The 17,728-nt window shown below is 49.4% G+C and overlaps 1 protein-coding gene across 2 annotated transcripts in view; it reads left to right on the forward strand.

The window, feature by feature from the left end:
- Dpysl2 (dihydropyrimidinase like 2) overlaps window positions 1–17,728 on the forward strand; it is a 102,226-nt gene that overhangs the window by 69,796 nt on the left and 14,702 nt on the right. For both annotated transcript variants that reach the window (XM_005355480.3, XM_005355481.2), the window contains exons 4-8: window positions 2,222–2,386; window positions 5,112–5,173; window positions 5,984–6,064; window positions 6,743–6,811; window positions 11,481–11,601. In XM_005355480.3, coding sequence (XP_005355537.1) covers window positions 2,222–2,386; window positions 5,112–5,173; window positions 5,984–6,064; window positions 6,743–6,811; window positions 11,481–11,601 — 498 coding nt within the window. The remainder of the gene's footprint in view (window positions 1–2,221; window positions 2,387–5,111; window positions 5,174–5,983; window positions 6,065–6,742; window positions 6,812–11,480; window positions 11,602–17,728) is intronic.

The raw sequence follows: 17,728 nt of genomic DNA on the forward strand, positions 1-17,728 counted from the left end.
GTTTGTGTGAGTGTGTGTCTCTGTGAGTGTTGAGTGTGTGGGTTAAGGTGTGTGTCTGTCTGTGTGAGTGAGGATATATGTGAGTGTGTGTGTGTGTCTGTGTGAGTCTGTGTCTGAGTGAGTGAGTGAGTGTGAGTGTGAGTGAATATATGAGTGCACGTGCTACTCAGAAGCTATTGCAGACGGCAGCGCAGATGGTGGCGGTCTCATGAACTTGATGGGGCGGTGCTGTCTGGTGAAGCTCAAAGGGAGAGGATTTCACTTAGGGAGCTCAGAGTGGACAGGAACAGGGTGAATCCAAGGAGTAAGAAACCCACAAGGTGGCCATGGGTGGTGACCATGTTGGGGACAGAGAGTGTGATGGAGACCAGAGACATCTGCCAGAGTCAGATCTAGCCGGGCCCTGGGGAGATGCTTGAGTCTGCCCTTCCTGGCCATGTGCATGGGGCCTGCAGCTGCGGATAAAGGGTCTTCCAAGGTCCGTCTGGCTGCCTGGGAGCAGGGACGGAGGAGAGTGAGGGGTGAGGCAGGCTATAGACACAGACAGCCCAGAATGCTTGCTACTAGCAGAGTGATGTTGTTGTTGGAGTTGTAGGGTGGAATAGGAAACACAGACGAGGGAGGGAAAATTGGAATTGTCTTGTTGGAGTTTCTAGGGTAGCATCTGTCAAAGCCCTTCATCAGTTGACAGCATGTTCTAGATACTAGGTAGCCGTGGAACCCTGTCATTACATAGACTGATTCTTTGTGCCGGTGCCTGAGAACTCCCCAATGAATTAGCCCTGGTAAAAAAGAATTCTGTCAAAGGAATTTAGAAGCGTGTTTTAAAATACATTTATTCTAATTGCCATTTAGTAATGATATTGGCTTACAGGGCGCAGTGTGACATTCAATACATTTAGGTAATTTATAATGATCAGGCAGGGGTAACTGCTGTATCTGATGATCATATTGACGATCAATATGTACGAAGCCAAGTTAAGAAAGTACAATCACAGTGTACTTGCATCTGAAAGTTTTGATTCTGGGCATAGAAAATCTAATATTCCATTTTGGAAGAATAGTTCATTACTTTAGGAGTCCAGAGTCTTGAGCCTTTTCCTTCTTGTTGCATGAATTTGGTTGAACTTTGAACAGCTAATTTCAGTTGGAATCTTAGTGCTTTGTTGTTGTTGGTGTGTGTGTGTGTGTGTGTGTGTGTGTATACACAAAAGATGGGCCATAGCAGTTCCAGAAGGCCTCATGTTATCAAGGAAGCCTGGGCAAGAGCCCTCCAGGGATCCTATGAGAGATAGTGGCATGTACAAAGACCCTGGGATGCAAGGAAGCAGCTCGATGTAGCAACTGAAAGATGGTCCGTGTAGCTGGAGACAGAAGGCAAGACAGAGCCATCACAGGGTCCTGTTGCAGAGGTCAGCCAGGCTCTGGAAGAGCTTGTTGGTGACTTTAAACTACATTTGCAGTTCAAGAAGAAGGCACTGGAGGGTTCAAATCAGGGAGCATTGTAAGGTTGATAGACATTCTGTCTGTGTGTGATCTTCATAACAAAGTCTGTAGGTAATACAATCCCCTTTAGAAGCAACCCTGAGACTTAGGGCAGCAGAGTAGTTTACCCAGGGTACCTGCGAGGCACCAGTGGAGCCAGGGTACAGACTGAGCAGCCTGAGTTCATCTTTGTCCTAAATATCGGCCTACCTTAGTAATAATATTACAGCAAGCTCAGCTTCAAAATGTTTTTAAACTCTTAAGATGAAAGATTGTCCTTAAATTACGGAGTGGAATTACACCGAGGAAACCTGACTAGCCAGGAGTGAGCGGGGCTGCTGGCTGTTTTGGAAAGGTCCGTCGTACATGGCCTCATTCCAGTCTCAACGAGGCCTGGCTGTCTATTGGGGCGTCTCAGCAGCACAAAGAAGGGTTTGGCTCCTCTAGCTGGCCCTCTGACACTGCCATTGTCCACAAGGACTCCTTGTCCTCGGAATGTGCCCCAGGCCTCAGGGACTAGGATTTGATAAATCGGATCTGAGGCGTTCATGCACGGTTTCACTTGTCGGCAGTTTCTCCCCGTTGGGCACTCAGCAGGCTTAAGTGCATTCCGAGACTTTGTTGGAGAGATCGGTGTCTCCAGCAGGAACCCAGGAGGCTCAGTTCAGGGTTCAAGTGGGTAAGCACCTGCTCCCGACTCTCCAGTGATGACGACAAATGTCTGTTCTTTCCTCAGTTGACCATGTGGTTCCGGAGCCCGGGACCAGCCTGCTGGCGGCCTTCGATCAGTGGAGGGAGTGGGCCGACAGCAAGTCCTGCTGTGATTACTCTCTGCACGTGGACATCACTGAGTGGCACAAGGGTGTCCAGGAGGAGATGGAAGCTCTGGTGAAGGACCACGGTAGGTCTCGCAAGTCCACTGCAGGTACTTGGTTCTAACCTAAAGCCTTCCTTGAAAGAGCAAGTCGTGGGGGCTTTCGGCTCCAGCTTATGCTAACCGCAGGGGCCCTAGCCCAGTGTGTTTTTTGACACTCAAGGACCATTTTAATACAATTTAAAAGGGGGAAAAAATAGCCCAAAGGTAGGTAAGTTGCCTGGAGGGCAGAGGGAGAAAGAAAAGAGAGAAAAGATCATTGCTGTTTGAGTTACACTGGCATGAGGCCAGCTACATGGCCGACAAGCAGCCACCAGGCGGGGAGGGGAGCTGGAGAAGCAGCAGAGCTCAAAGTGGTGGAGAAAGCACACTTTGAAGAGGGATAGAAAGAGGAAGTGGAAAAGTTACGTTTTTCTGAGTGATTCAGAGAATCGGGCAGACTATAAAGCCTCACAGCTGCGGCCCTGAAACCCACTACACTAGAGAGCTGGAATTCTAGGAAGGAAAGCTCATTACCTCATTTAAAGGAATAATTATTCCTCCTATCTTTTTAGCGTGGCTTCAGGTGAACCTGCCTTCCAGAGGGGAGGTCCCTTGACCAGGTATTTCCTTTTTAAGAGAGGAGGCAGTGTTTCATCTTCATCCAGAAGTAGATCTCTCTCTCTCTCTTTTTTTTTTTTCAGCTAGGAGGCAACAGCTTTCTCTTAATGGTCATTCAATGCTACTGTAACTTTTTCCCCCCTTCTAAAGAGGTAACCCTAAAATCATTTCAGAACCAGACCCTGGCCAGAGCCTCCAAACACACTTCTGGCATTTTTGGCTCCTAGCGAGGACCATTTTCACTTCTTGAGAATACCCAGATGCTGCTGGATTTTTAACTTTCAATTCCCAGGGTCAGTCTATCCCAAATCAGGCTAGGCAGGTTGCCTGGCAACTGTTGCCTGGCATGGAGTGAAAAACTGGGATGCCCAGAGGCCTTAGTGCAGGCAGCTTCCAGCATCCCCAGATGGCCTGGATTAAGCTCTGAGGTTGTCAAGACGATTGTTTAGAATTGTGATGGGTCTTGGACAGGGATGTTTGGTCTGGTGCCTTGGGAGGCACGAACTCCAAGGTGCTATGATAGACAGCTGCTTGCCAAACTAATGGATTTTTTTTTCCAAAAAAAAAAAAGTCTCCTAAAAACCAGCATGGCTTGCCAAAGAAAAGACAATTTCCATAGTCAGAAGTTTGTAATTAATTTTCTTGTCAAAGTCAGAATAAATGCTTCTTTTCAAAAAAGTTTTTTTAAAGTGATAAATTATATATATATATGCTTTTTAAAAAATTATTCATTTATTTATTTTATATGTGTGAGTGCTTTGCTTACATGTGTGTCTGTGTACCATGTGGATGCCTGGTGCCTGCAGAAGCCAGAAGAGTCCATTAGATCCCCTGGGACTGGAGTTACAGACAGTTATGAGCCACAGTGTGGGTGCTGGGAACCAAACCTGGATCCTCTAGAAGAGCAGCCAGTGCTCTTAACCTCTGAGATATCTCTCCAGCCTGAGATGCACAGTTTGATTCACTTCTAAGTGCACAGTTGCGTGGGCTCCCCCTTCACCTGTGTTTGAGTCCGTTAGTATGGGGCCTCTGGGATGGGTCAGCAGGTACAGGCACTTGCGGCCAAGCTTGATGACCTGACTTTGATTCCCAGTGCACACGTGGTGGAAGGAGAGAACTGACTCCCCATGAGTTGTCCTGTGACCTCCGTGTGCATGCCGTGGCACAAGCACACACACATGTATGCACACATGCAAATAAATGCAATAAAACACTCTCCAAGCCATCACCACTATCCACTTCTAGAATGTGTCATCTTACTGAAATGAAACTGTCTTTGTAATTCCGCCTCCTCTTCCTCCAGCCCAGGTATCCCCTTCCTGCCTGTCTGTGTGACACTGACTGCTCTGTCCCTCCTACACATGGGCTTTGCAGCACCTGTCTTTCATAACTGGTGTATTTCACTCGGTAGAATGGCCTTCTGTGGCTGTGCCCACTGTCCCACGCAGCCAGAGTTCCTTTGTCAGGCTGACTGGTGTTCCAGCTCGCACAGAGACCTCCTCTTGTGTGTCTGTTCATGCTCTGATGGCCCCCGGGTGGTGGGGTGGGGTGCTCCCACCTTCTGATTGTTGTGAGTTACGCTGCGGTGTGAATGCATTCACAGCACAGGTTTTTAATTTTGTTGGACTTTTAAAGTTCCCACGTAGGAAAATCCCAAGAACCCTGAAAACAGTTTCTAGAAATCCTGTTCCTGGCTTCCATTTGCTGTCTGTCTCTGTCATGCTTTCTCCTCTTTAACTCTGTGATGGTGAAGATTAAACCCAGGTCTTCATCTATGCCAATCGAGTACTCTGCTGCTGTATACCTAACACTTTGTAGTTTTGATTTTTTGAGGCAGTCTCTCTAAGCGTCCTACACTGCTTTGAGCTCACTCTGAAGCTCAGCCAAGCCTCGAAAGTGTGCTCCTCCTGTTTTAGCTTCCTGAGCATCTGGGATGACAGGCACAAGGCTGCACGGTTGCTTTGTCATTTTCCCGGCATCTCCAACTCTTTTTCTCTTCTTTTGCCCCCCTACACCCCCTCCTCCCATACAGATATGCACAGGCGCACACTCAGGGGTGAACAGTGCTATCACTGTCTTTCGTCTTGATTGTTCGGTTTGGGTTCGTCTACTACAGCTCACGTGCCTACCTCTCTTCTTCCTCTGTACCCAGGGGTGAACTCCTTCCTCGTGTACATGGCTTTCAAAGATCGATTCCAGCTGACGGATTCCCAGGTAAGAAAGCCAGCCTTTCCGAGCAGGCTCCTGCTGTTCTGTTTGGTCTGGTCACCACTGGCATCTGGGGAAACATTCTTCCGTGTGTGTAGAGCTCACTCATAGGTTGATGGGACATGGCTGACAGATGTGAGTTTTGATGGAGTCATGCTCCGTCAGACTCGGAAATCCGACCTTGTGACCTCAGGATACCCGTACGGCCTGGAGGTGGTACTGAGAGCCCCTCATCATACCTGGGCTGAACCATCATCCCCTGCTTCTCGTACCTCACTCCTGTCCTTGTGGTTGGGCTGCCTCTGTGAATGGCAGAGTGGTCAGAAGCCCCCTTGAGCATTGCTAAGTCTGGCCTACCAGAGCAGCCTGACTGCTATTTCTCCCTCACTAAGCGGGTTTCCTTTGACCTGGAAGATGTGGGTGTTGTGGGAGCTGTGGGCTGGTGTTCCGCCACCCAGCTCCTGCCACCGGCTAGCTTTACCCGAAATAACAACACACAAATTGTATTCTTTTAAACACTGCCTGGCTCATTAGTTTCAGCCTCTTAACCCATTTCTAATAATCTATGTAGCACCACGAGGTGTGCTTACCAGGAAAGATTCAGCTTGTCTGACCTGGTGGCTGGCTGCATCGCGTCTGCCCTGGAGAGAGCTGCATGGCATCTGAGCTCACTTCCTCTTCCTCCCAGCATTCTTTCTGTTTACTCCGCCTACCTAAATTTTAACCTATCAGGGCCAAGGCAGTTTCTTTATTTAACCAATGACCTTCCTCCAACATTTGGGTTCTGGTCTCTGAGTTCCCCCTCCTCTTCCTCAGATCTATGAAGTGCTGAGCGTGATCCGGGATATCGGTGCCATTGCTCAAGTCCATGCAGAGAATGGTGACATCATTGCTGAGGTATGGGACCCTTCTCTCATATTCTACATCTCCAGGAAAGCAACCTCAACTATATATATATGACAGCTTTGGGAGCGGAACACAGTGTGGGGATCCTGAGGGCCTGGTGTTCTGGTCCCGGGGGCTCTGTTGGTAATCTCCTGCTATTAGGAGATTACCTAATCCTGTGTTCTTAGGATATGTGGCTGGCTCCCATTCTAGGCTCTTTCTCCCGGCCCTGCAGCACAGATATTCTGGATGGAGTTGAATACCCAGCTCCCACAGGGGCATCATCATATACTCAGATGTGGGCCAGGAGGGCCTCTACGTTCAGCATCCCCAGGGAAGGTTCACAACCTTCCTGATGCTAAGACCCTCCCTTTAATACAGTTCCTTGTGTTGTGGTGGCCCGCACAACCTTAAAATTGTTTCATTGCTCCTTCATAGCTGTAATTTTGCTACTGTTGTGAACCATATTGTAACTATCTGCTGTGCAGGATATCCGATGATCCCCCCAGGCTGAGTCCCACTACTTAAGTGGGACTGGGGTTAGTGTTGTGCCCCTTCTCTCTCTGAGATCTGGGATGACACCGTGAACAGGGCCCACTGTCCTTGCTGGGAGACTTTTAGCCCAGGTCTCTCAGCATCAGCCACCTGACACCTGGCTCATCTCATCAGTTGGCTTTTTATGCATTACAGGAACAGCAGAGGATCCTGGATCTAGGCATCACGGGCCCCGAGGGACATGTGCTGAGCCGACCGGAGGAGGTGAACATCTGGGAGTGGGGTGTGTGGCTTGGGGTCTCTTGGACTCTGCAGAGCACTAACCCCCTCCCCCCGAAGTACCTCTTGAAAGCAGGGGCTTTTTGGATGCACACTGGTCTTTTGAAGAAATGTGTGCACATGTGTCTGCATGTGCATACCCACCAGCATACCGCCAGGCCCCAAACACAGGCTGGAGTCACAAAGCTCTTTTACATCTCTGCAACACACGTGAGGAGCCTTCACCCAGAGCAGCACGCTCGGTGGAGCCTGGTGGACAGAACCATTGAAAACTGTGGGCAGGGTTAGCCCTGGCAACGAAGCACAGAGTTACCACACCAGACCATGGAGTCTGTTAAGTCAGAGACTGCAGGCTTCATGTTGTAGGAGACGGCGTTTTGGCCACTAGATTTTTCACCTTACAGTACTTTACAGAATGTCTTAGTTAGGGTTTTTATGGCTGTGAAGAGGCACCATGACCATGGCAACTCATAAGTAAAACATTTAATTGGGGTGGCTCGCTCACAGTTTCAGAGGTTCAATCTGTTATCATCATGAAGGGGAGCATGGCGGCATGCAGGCAGATGTGGTGCTGGGGCTGAGAGGCAACAAGAAGATGGCTGAAAGTCACACTGAGGGAAGCTTGAGCGAAAAAAGACCTGAAAACCCTCCCCGCAGTGACATGCTTCCCCCAACAAGGCCGCACCCCCAATAGTGCCCCTCCTTTTGAGGGACTTTTTTTTCAAACCCCCACATAGAGGCTAGTCCTTCAGTAAGGGTAAAGGTCATTCTAACAGCCGTCTGAGAACTCTGAGGGAAGAGGATGATGGGGAATTCTGCAAGGAGATGTTCTAGATTACAAAGATGTGTTAGGGATTAAGAGAAGTCTCTCAGGGACCTGGGAGGATGGAGACTCAACATTTAAGGGTTCCCAGAACCAGATAAGAAGGGGGATGTTTGGTACGTGGTCTGTGAAGGAGCTGGGGCCACTAGATCCCAGAGCTTGCCAGAACAAAGCACGGAAGCAGGAAGGATGCCCACGTGTCTCCCAGAAGGAGATCGCTATCAGGGAGCCACCGTTGTGATTGAGCCTTTAAACAGAAAACTTAAACCCATTTGTATGTGGCTCAGCGCTGGGGGCTTCTCTTTGGCCACTGTCGTACAGAATTGCACAGTGCAGAGGGGCCAGTTATGGACATCCCTGAGGGCCAGCAGGGCTAGGACCATAGCATGGGGGGAGTAGGCTTGCCAGTTGATTTGGCGGTGCCCAACTTATGCCAGGCTCTGAGCTTGATGTTGCCCTCACTAATTTCATCCTGTGGCATTCCTGTGAGATGAGGCTAGATATAGGGACTTCAGAGGAGCAGAGACGGGATGGGAGGGAGGGAGAGGGGGAGGGGCCGGCAGAATGGAGTTAGGACTCCAAGGCCTTCACTCTTGCCATTTCTTTGGATGATGACTGTTCAGTTTGCCAAGCTGAGTCTGTTGTGTGTGTGTTAAACACAGAGAATCAAACATGGAGCCGTTCTGAGTGGACTTGTACAGCCCGCTTAGGAAGAAACCACCAACACATAGGACACAGCATTAACTAACGATTTAGCTTCTGTGTGGCATCAGGATCTCTCCCATCGCTAGTGGTCTGGTGGCCAGCTTGCATTTGAACTTCACCGTATGCTCCTCTTTGCAGCCTGCCACGCGGGCAGCTTGGTAGGATTTTACCTTGTTTTTAGCCAAGGTGATGGGAAAAGGGAGACTGGTGAGGACGTAGGCAGGACTCTAGGGATCGCCTGTCTGAGGCGGTACAGTGTGGTCAGCATGTGTTCTGATCACGGCAGTGCCTGGCCCTGTGTGGCAGTGAGCTGAGAGGGGGCTGGGTCCTCTCTGAGAGGGACTGTCAGCGAGCTGGTGACAAAGAGGCAGACAGGAAGTATATGTGTAGGCTAGAATGTGACTGGCTGCCAGCAAGGGACAACTGTCAGAGCCTGGGGCCTGTGAAGAAAGCGGACTTTGAGATGTGCCCAGCAAAGCCAACATAGACTGTCCCAGGTGGGCCTCAGGATATATGACCGAGCTGTGCCAGGTAATGGGATGGGACAGGCTGTCCAGAGGCCGCCATATCCAAACTCTGCTATGGGTCCCAGGATAGGCCATTTCCCTGTGGTACTTGTGCTGCTCCATCTACGAAATCACATCGATAACCTCCCAGATATCCGAGATTCCCCATAATGAGAAGAGGTTTTATTTTAAGCTGTCATATTCTTTCCACAAGATTTAAAGGGATTTCGGTCAGGGCTCGGTGCACACACAACAGTGTCTGCGGCGGATCAGCGGCTGGAGTGTTCTGATTGGACGACCGAGAGTGAGGTTTAAATACCCTCTTCTTCCAGAGAGCTAGCATTTTAGCCTGGCCTCTGTCCAAGTTCAGGCCACTCTCTGGGGCCAGATGGAGTCTGAATTCCATTCACAGTGTGTTTGCAAATCCAGACAGACCCCCTGGGACCAGGATTTTTCCTCACTAATCTTAGTGGGAGCCGGTCCCATTTGGCCTCTTGATTAGAGCCATTACACACCCCACTTTAACTGAGGGCAGCAGGCCTGTAGCCCCAGCCATTATTTATAGTGAGTGTGTCTGTCCCTTTGTGAGGGGTCTGTGCGGGGACATCAATAGGGCTGTTTCTGGCGTCCCTGCAAAGTGTTGAGCATCTTGAAGTCCCTTTCATTCACACTTCCCACCAGAGACATCCGAGCTGGCAGCCCAGCCGGAGGCTCTAGGGAGGGGAAGGAGGCCAGGGAGCAAGAGGGAGGCTCCCTTCAGCCATCCCTGGAATGGGAAACATTTGAGTGTTTGGTGAGTGTTTTTTGAAGCCGTTTGCCTTCCTGTAGGTTTGTAGATTCCCTTCACATAACTGATGCCCAGAAGCTGAGTGTGACTGAGGCTTGGGCTCCCTTGCTGGAACGGGCACTTTAGAGCAGCAGCGACAGACCCCAGCCCTGCCATGCTCCAGTGGAAACGGGCCTAGCAAAGTCAACTCAACAAGGAGCGTGCAGCTCTCTCCTGTGAAAAGTGGTGGCCTGGCTTTTAAAGTGACATTAATAAGATGAAGCCATTTGTTTTTATGCAGCAAGTTTTGAGTATCTGTTGAATACCAGCTCTGCTTTGAGGGCGTTAGGAGTAGGGCCTGGTGGGTAGAGAAAGAATAAGACCCCCCCCACACACACACACACACCTGCCTGAGTTTACACTAGCGTCTCCTTAGCGTTTGGCAGCGCCCTTTTGGGAGCTGCTTTGTGTGGGTATCGTCTGACATAGTGAACAACGCCTTGTTGCATATGACATGGGCCTCCATACAAGGTGACTTCCCTAGTTGGGTGTTCAGCAGACATGACGCAGGATCTGAAATTCCATTCCCTGAGGATCAGATACAAAGAGCCAGATGGTTGATTGGGGGTGGTTCTTCATCTGTGCTGAAGGAGGTACCAGGCTGTGGCTGACCAGTCCTGCTCTTGGAGAACATGCCGCCACCTACTTCATCCCCGAGCGCTGCGAAGCTTGTTTTGTTTTGTGGGTGAGGCTGGCCGGGCTCACAAGTATCTGGCAGACTCAGCTCCAGAGTCACAAACAGTAAATGTCCTCACCCCGGATCACGAGAGAGGAATGAATGGCCACGCTGAGATCAGCCAGGGTCTGTGAATGTATGGTGCTTCTCGAATGGGAGCAAGTGAAATTGTTACCAGGGTTAGGGACAAAGCCTGGGCTCTGGCAGCCCTAACAAGCTTGGCTTCACTGGCCATCCTCAATAGGCGAATTACAGAATAAGCCATTGGCAAACAGTGAGAAAGATGGTTCAGGGTAGTCACAATCCATAAGCCGATCTTCAGAGGCCTGACACGAAGTTTAGGGTTAAGCAGGAGGCTGTTGGTCATGGCGGCACACTTGGGGGGCTATGATGAAGGGGCAAGGAGGCAGGACCAGGAGCTCCAGGCCAGCCGGGAGGTACAGCTCAGCGACTGAGAACCATACAAGGGTGGACACCGCTCAGCACCCACACCACACAGCTCACTACTGCCTGTACTTTGGGTAGATCCAAAGCCTCCGGCCTCCACGGGACCAACACTCAAGTGCACAAACCAACACACAGACGGACACATAGTTAAAAAGAAGAAAATAATAACATCTTTTAAATAGAAGGCAAGAAGCATGCACAGCCAGGCCGTTTCCGGGTCATGGCGTGGTCCCTCCCACCCAGTGCTGTCTTGGCTGCGGCCTTCCTGAAGGGGGTTCTGTCAAGTCAGAACTGCGTGAGCTGTCTTTCCTGGAGACAAGTTCCTCTTCTGGCAGGCACCCAGCTTCTGCCTTTTCCTTCTCCCATCATGAAATTTCGCCTCAGGAAGTTCTAATTTCTTAGGGGCCATTGTTTCAGTAGTGTGATAACTCAAGGGAGTGACCCAAGTATCTCTTCAGAGTATCTCGTTTCCTGCCAATAATCATGCGTAGTGCTTGCAACCCACTAGGCTAGGTTCTCTTCCAGAGTGGCTAGTGTGGGTCTAGATGGGGCTTGAGGATCTATTTCCTGGGTGCCCATTGGGAAAGACTCTTGGGGGACCCATCTGTCTCTGTTGGCGAATGATGGGCTTGAGGGTGGCCTGAGTTTTCATGCTCTCTGCTCTCCCGTAGGTCGAGGCTGAAGCTGTGAACCGCTCCATCACCATTGCCAATCAGACCAACTGCCCCCTGTATGTCACCAAAGTGATGAGCAAGAGCGCAGCTGACGTCATCGCCCAGGCACGGAAGAAGGGTGAGCCGCGCAGGGCTGTTGGACCCACTTTGGGCAGGCGGAAGGAAGGAGCCTGCCCTCTGGGGAGGTTCTTTTTCCGACCCTCGTGCCAACTGGGCCACTTTTATCATGTTCCAGCATTAACGTAATTGCACTCAAACAGAGCGGGCAGCTCTGGTTTCCTCCCTTTGTCCTGCAGTCCGTGGCCTTGTTTGTATCTATTTAAAGCCAAGGCCGTGTGGGCAGGTAGCCCCCTCTCTATTTACGTTGATTTATCAGCGTGAGTCTGTGTAAACAAACTGGTCACCCTACATTGGTTACATCACTCTTCTCTGGCTACAGAGCCTCTCTGGGAAATGCTACTATGTGTCTTTCCTCCACCTTGGGTGGGGATTTCTACTGGGGGACAGTGAGAGCTTGGTGCAGGACACATGTTTACTGGCCTAAGGGACTCCCTGCCAGTGTACCGTGGGCGCCTTCTGCCTGAAGCCGGTTCTCCCGAGACAGATCCTAGAAACTAATTCACTAAGTGTAGCTTCCAGCACTCCCTCCCCCCCCCCCCCCCGGGATCTTCCATGGAGCACCTTATACATTATGAATAGGCTCCACTGTCACCTGCGGAGTGCCGCAAGTTTGGCTGGTCACACGGCATGCTCTCTGCTTAGGAGTTCGGCATGCTCTCTGCTTAGGAGTTAGCCCAGCCTGTAGAGCTGGAAAGAAGAGCACTGGCTGATGGGAACCTTAGCCTGACCCAAAGTGAGCCTTGCGAAGGGATGCCCATCTTCCTTCTTGTTCCCGCCACCCTCTGGTGGATCTTTCCAGCTTGTCTATCTCCATTTATCTGGTTTTCCCTCCTCTCAGGTGCTCCCTTTCCCCCCACCTTTCTCTCTGACTCGGTCTCTGTCTAGTTTGGCCTGTATAGCTGTTCCTACTTGGCTGTGTGATCCACATGAATCAATAAGGACTGTAAGGATATTTTCACTGGTGGGTGACTTGGTACAAGCTCCGGAAGAAATTGCTCAATGGCTACTCAGCCTGTCCCCCAAATGGCTTCCAGACCAACCTTGTGGTTTATGGCTCCTACTCTTTGGGGCTTTCTGGGGCTCCATTTGACCAATTGCTAGGCTATTAATTTTTGAGAGCCTGCCCTCTCCTGGCTATTTGAAGGAATTGCCTCTTATTTAGTAGTAGTAGAAACAGTATTATTTTGGTATTTTTCAAACTTGGTCTTACATAGCCCAGGCTGGCCAGGAACTCGCTGGATAGCATTGAATGACCATGACTTCCTGATCCTCCTGCCTCCACCTCCTGAGTCCAGGGATCACAGGCGTGCAGCTCTCTTCCCTGTTGGAAAAAACATCCAGAATTTGTTCAGCATTGTCTTTAAGTTATTTGTTGAGGAAACCATGTAGGTGGTGACTGAACCCGTGGTCCTTTATCACCCAGATCCGCTTGTAAGGTGACTGAGTGTTCAGCTTCAATACCAAACACCCTTCCTGGTGGTACTCCTTCCATGTAGCACGGGCACAGTGGGTACAGTGTCTGAAAAGGGGGGCGTGGTGGGCAGCTAATTTTGTGTGTTTTACTGATCATTCTGCATAATAAAGATGGGGAGTAATAGGGGGTCAGGTAAGGCCAACATTCACATGACTTTGTATTGTGGCCTTCCTCTCCAAAGTGTGAAACATCACAGACTCACCTTGGCAGAGGGAGGGGGTTAGCCTTTTGACAGATCACAGCTGGGGTGGAGTCACCAGCCAGCTCCCCAGCAGCACCGAAGCCTGTGGTACTAACTCATCGCTCGTAAAGCACACAGTTTCATTCCTTCCATGCATGTATCCAGCTGTGCCCATACCGTTCTTCTCCCATGCATGTATCCAGCTGTGCCCATACCGTTCTTCTCAGGGTGGCCTTTGCATTCAAGCTATTGCTCTCCGACAGACCCAAGTCACTGGGGAATTCCATAGCAGAAGGCTCTGGCCCTGTAGAGGGCTGAGAAGGCTCTTGGCATCTTGTTGGCTCTTTCTAACCTCCTCAGGAGGCAGCCTGGGGCAGCAACCTTCATTTTTTCTTTTGTTCTGAAGGTCAGAGCTTGGGAAGAGCAGAACTGGATTGATGACTGAGTGTGTAGCTTCAGGCTCCAAATCTCCATGTTAATGTTTGACCAGCTCACCTTTCCTCTTGGGGATTGTTTTAGTAGATAAAATTCTTGTGGTCTGTATGGGTTGGAAATTAGTTCAGGTGGAAACTCGAGCCTGACCCTCAGCATAGGCCTGGATAATAAGAAACAAATATATATATATATATATTGTTTTTATTGAACTATATATTTTACTCTGTTCCCCTTCCATCCTTTCCCCTCCCTTGAAACCCTCTCCCATGGTCCCCATGCTGCCAATTTACTCAGAAGATCTTGTCTTTTTCTATTTCCCATGTAGATTAGATCCATGTATGTCTCTCTTAGGGTCCTCATTGTTATCTCGTTTCTCTGGGGTTGTGATTTGTAGGCTGGCTTTTGAAACAAATATTCTTGAACATCAAGGACACAGTAGCAGGCTGTTTGAGGGTTTGTTCCCTGGGATTAATAACACTGATTAGGACCAGACCCTACACGTGTTACAGCCATGTGACTTAGCATCTCTAGGTCTGTTTCTCACTTGCGAAGGGACAGCCGTGATTGTGACTCTCCTCACAGAGGGATGCTTGCATTTAAAGGAGATAATGAGAGGAGAGGTGTCTCCAGTAACCAGTCATTCTTGCCACTGAGGCATGAAATGATGGTTTAACCTGGAATGTGGTTCAACAAGCCCAGATGAAGATGTTTGTGTATTTTCCCTGTGTGAAACTTCAGGCCTCAGTGCCAGGAGCTAAAAGTGGTCTTGACCCCAAGCATCTGCCCTCGGAGGGAGGGTGAGGCAGGAGCAGAAAGATAGGAGGGGAGTGATCAGTGCCATTATGACTAGGCAGGACTATAGGACCTCATAGCCTATGAGGTTCAGGCTATGGGAAGGACTGGAACAATAGTTATCCACTCTAGCCTCACTACTCACAGACCCACTTGGTCCTGTGTCCAAGCTGGAGACATTAGGGCAAATAGAGAAATGAGATAAACAGGAGACTATGGGATGAAATGGCAGTGGGGACTATAGCTGTATGCAAACTAGACCAAGCGCAGTGGTGGCCTGCCTTTTCTGAGTGACCCTGTGGCCACAGTCATTCTGCGCCTTGCATCAGGACACCCCTTTACCAACCTCACTGAACTCTATCCTGGTACCTCATCTTACTTTGTATTTGGGGGCAAAGTCTTACTATGTTGCCCAGACTTGCCATGAATTTGTAATCCTCCTGCCTCAGCCTCCTGAGTAGCTGGGATTACAGGCTTATATCATCAAATCATGGCTTGGGCTTTATTCTTAAGGAGAATGTGGAAAGTGGTTGGTTTAATAAACTCATGTCACACAAGAGAAATTGGGATGCAGAAACTGGACATGTTGTTCCCAAACTTCCAGCCTGCAGGAAGTTAAAGCCACGATTCCAGGCCTCTGCCCTCTGTTTGTCCTGAGTGTCAGGGTGGGGACTTCTTCTTCAGGCTACCTTTCTCTCAGGTGAGGAGCCCTGGGTGGCTGCAGATCCCTCCCTGAGGGAATGGTAACTTATGGGCAGTACCTGCTGATGGCACCCCGTGTGTATCCTTATTGTCCTTCCTTACCCATCCTTAGAACCAAGGGACAGCCACATTCAAATAGTCCTGGCTGTTGAGGGACACTAAACCCAAATCCAGGATAAGACTTCTCTTGACCTACAGGCCAACAGGGAAGGCTATTGGGCATCATGAAAACCCTGTGCTCACATGAGTTATGAAGTCTACTTCACTTTGGGGAGGAGTCATTTGGGTTAAACTAATTTTCCTTGTAGTAATCTTGAACCAGACTTGAGATTGAGGTGGCAGGTGGGTTGGATTGTGAGTATCATGAAATCCTAGCAGAGTCTATTAGTCAGAGAAACAGCCCACTAGAGGATGCGGAAGGGGACAGGAAGACAGAGGAGGATTTATTTCAAGGCATTGGCTCATGCTGTAGGTGAGCTGGATTATGAAATCTTCAGAGAAGGCTCACAGGCTGGAGACCTAGGTGACAGACAAGGGTGCTGCTTGCATCTGAAGGCTGTGTGGAGACAAGCATTTCCTAGTCAATGAACAGCATGTGGCCCCGGAGGCTGGGAATTCAGATTGCGTTGTAATTCAGCCAGGTAGGATAAGATCCTGGATTTGACGGTCAGCCACCTGTACTCTCTGTTGGTAAAGGTATATGTGGGCACTTTCAGGGTAGAGAGAAGAGTGGTTTCCTGTTGTAGGAGACTGTTCCCGGCTGCTCAGCACTGAAATAACCACACAGAAACTGGTTTACTTAAATCACTGCCTGGCCTATTAGCTCTAGCTTCTTATTGGTTAGCTCTTATATCTTAATCTAACCCATATTTATTAATCTGTGTATCACTACGTGACTGTGGCTTACTGACAAGGTTTTGACTCGTCTGTTCCCAGCAGTGGCTACATGGAGTCCCTTGAGTCCACCTTCTTTCTCCCAGCATTCAGTTTAGTACTCCCACTGCCCCCCCCCCACTTACCTCTACTCTGCCCTGTGTAGTACCAAGACAGTTTATTTATTCATTAACCAATAAAAGCAGCACATATACAGAAGGGCTCCCATACCAGTTCTGGACCTGGGAATTTGAATCCATAAATTCATTCTTTTTCTTTCCAACCTGTTTTGACCAGCACCAATAGAGGCAACGAACCAGTCTTTTAATTTTAAAAAATGTTCTATGGCATCAAATACAGCATCTACAGCCTTGCCTTGTAGAAGTATTTGAGTCAGGGTCCGCAGTGGTGTTTTCGTCATGCCATTGTGGTGTGGACCACATGCATTTTCTTTACTGTAAGAATTATCAGTAGTGCTCCTGAATTACCTCAGATTAGAGAGTCAATTCTAGAAACTTCAGAAAACTTATCCTGAATATTTTGTTTATTGTCCCAAGGGATGGTATATGCCTGTGATCCCAGCACAGGGATGGGGATTCAGCTCATGGGAAGTCTGTGATCATGAGACTATGAGGGATAATCCTTAAGGCTAGCCTAAAAGAGGCAGAAGTATGTTTGTTAGTTGAAGGTTAGCCTGGGCTATATTTTAGCATGGTACTGACCCCCCCCCCCCAAAAAAAAAATAGGACTAGTGAGATAGAGTCAGCAAACACGCACAGGAACCTGGATTTGTGTCCAAGAATTCATGTAAAGAAAACGGTGTGGTGGTTCATGACCGTAGTGTGTTGGGGAGGCAGATCTCAGGCTCGTTGGCCAGCTGGGCTAGCTTAGAGAGCTCCAGGCTAATAAGATACACTGTCTTCTATATGTGCAACTCCCTGTCCCATGTGCATTTCCCACACTACACACAAACACACACACAAGCACATACACACGCACACGCACACCCGAACCTTCCTTGTTGTCAGCATCTCACTGCATAGTCCACAGGCAGTTGAGGCTGTGGCCCGAGCACTCCCAGAGAAAGGCAGAGGAACGTGGGCCTGTCTGCCTTTCCACCGAGTCTCATTTCCCTGGGCTTCCGTGGCTGAGCTTTAAGGCTCCCTACACGTGGTTTCCCATTGTTCTTGCTTTGGATCTGTCTGCTTCTTGTTCATGGGAAATGACAAACTTTTGGAGCCCAGAGCTGTCAAACATTTTCAAACCCCAGCTTGCAGTTATTCTTCATGAATGTGCTCAGCCCGGGGCTGGTTGTGAATAAACATCACCCGCCCGGCCCCTGCATTCCTGGCCTGACTAGTGCGTCTGCCAGAGTCTGGCTTGGGGTCATATCCTTCAGTTTAGACTTTCCCTGGAGAAGAGAATCAGAAACTACAAACGGCCGCCAAGAAAGCATCAGTAGTATATTTAGAGGAGCATAAAAAAAGGCCAATTAAGCCGTTCATGGTTTATTATTATTAGTGGTAATGATGGCTGGCACACGGCAGCTCGCTGGTGTCTGTGGCCTGACTGAGCTCTGGAAGCCAGTCCATGGCTTCCCCCAGCACACAGTTTTTTGTTTTTGTTTTTTTTTTTTTTTTGGTTTTTCGAGACAGGGTTTCTCTGTGG

Source organism: Microtus ochrogaster, chromosome 17 (assembly GCF_000317375.1).
Source record: "Microtus ochrogaster isolate Prairie Vole_2 chromosome 17, MicOch1.0, whole genome shotgun sequence".
NCBI lineage: Eukaryota > Metazoa > Chordata > Mammalia > Rodentia > Cricetidae > Microtus > Microtus ochrogaster.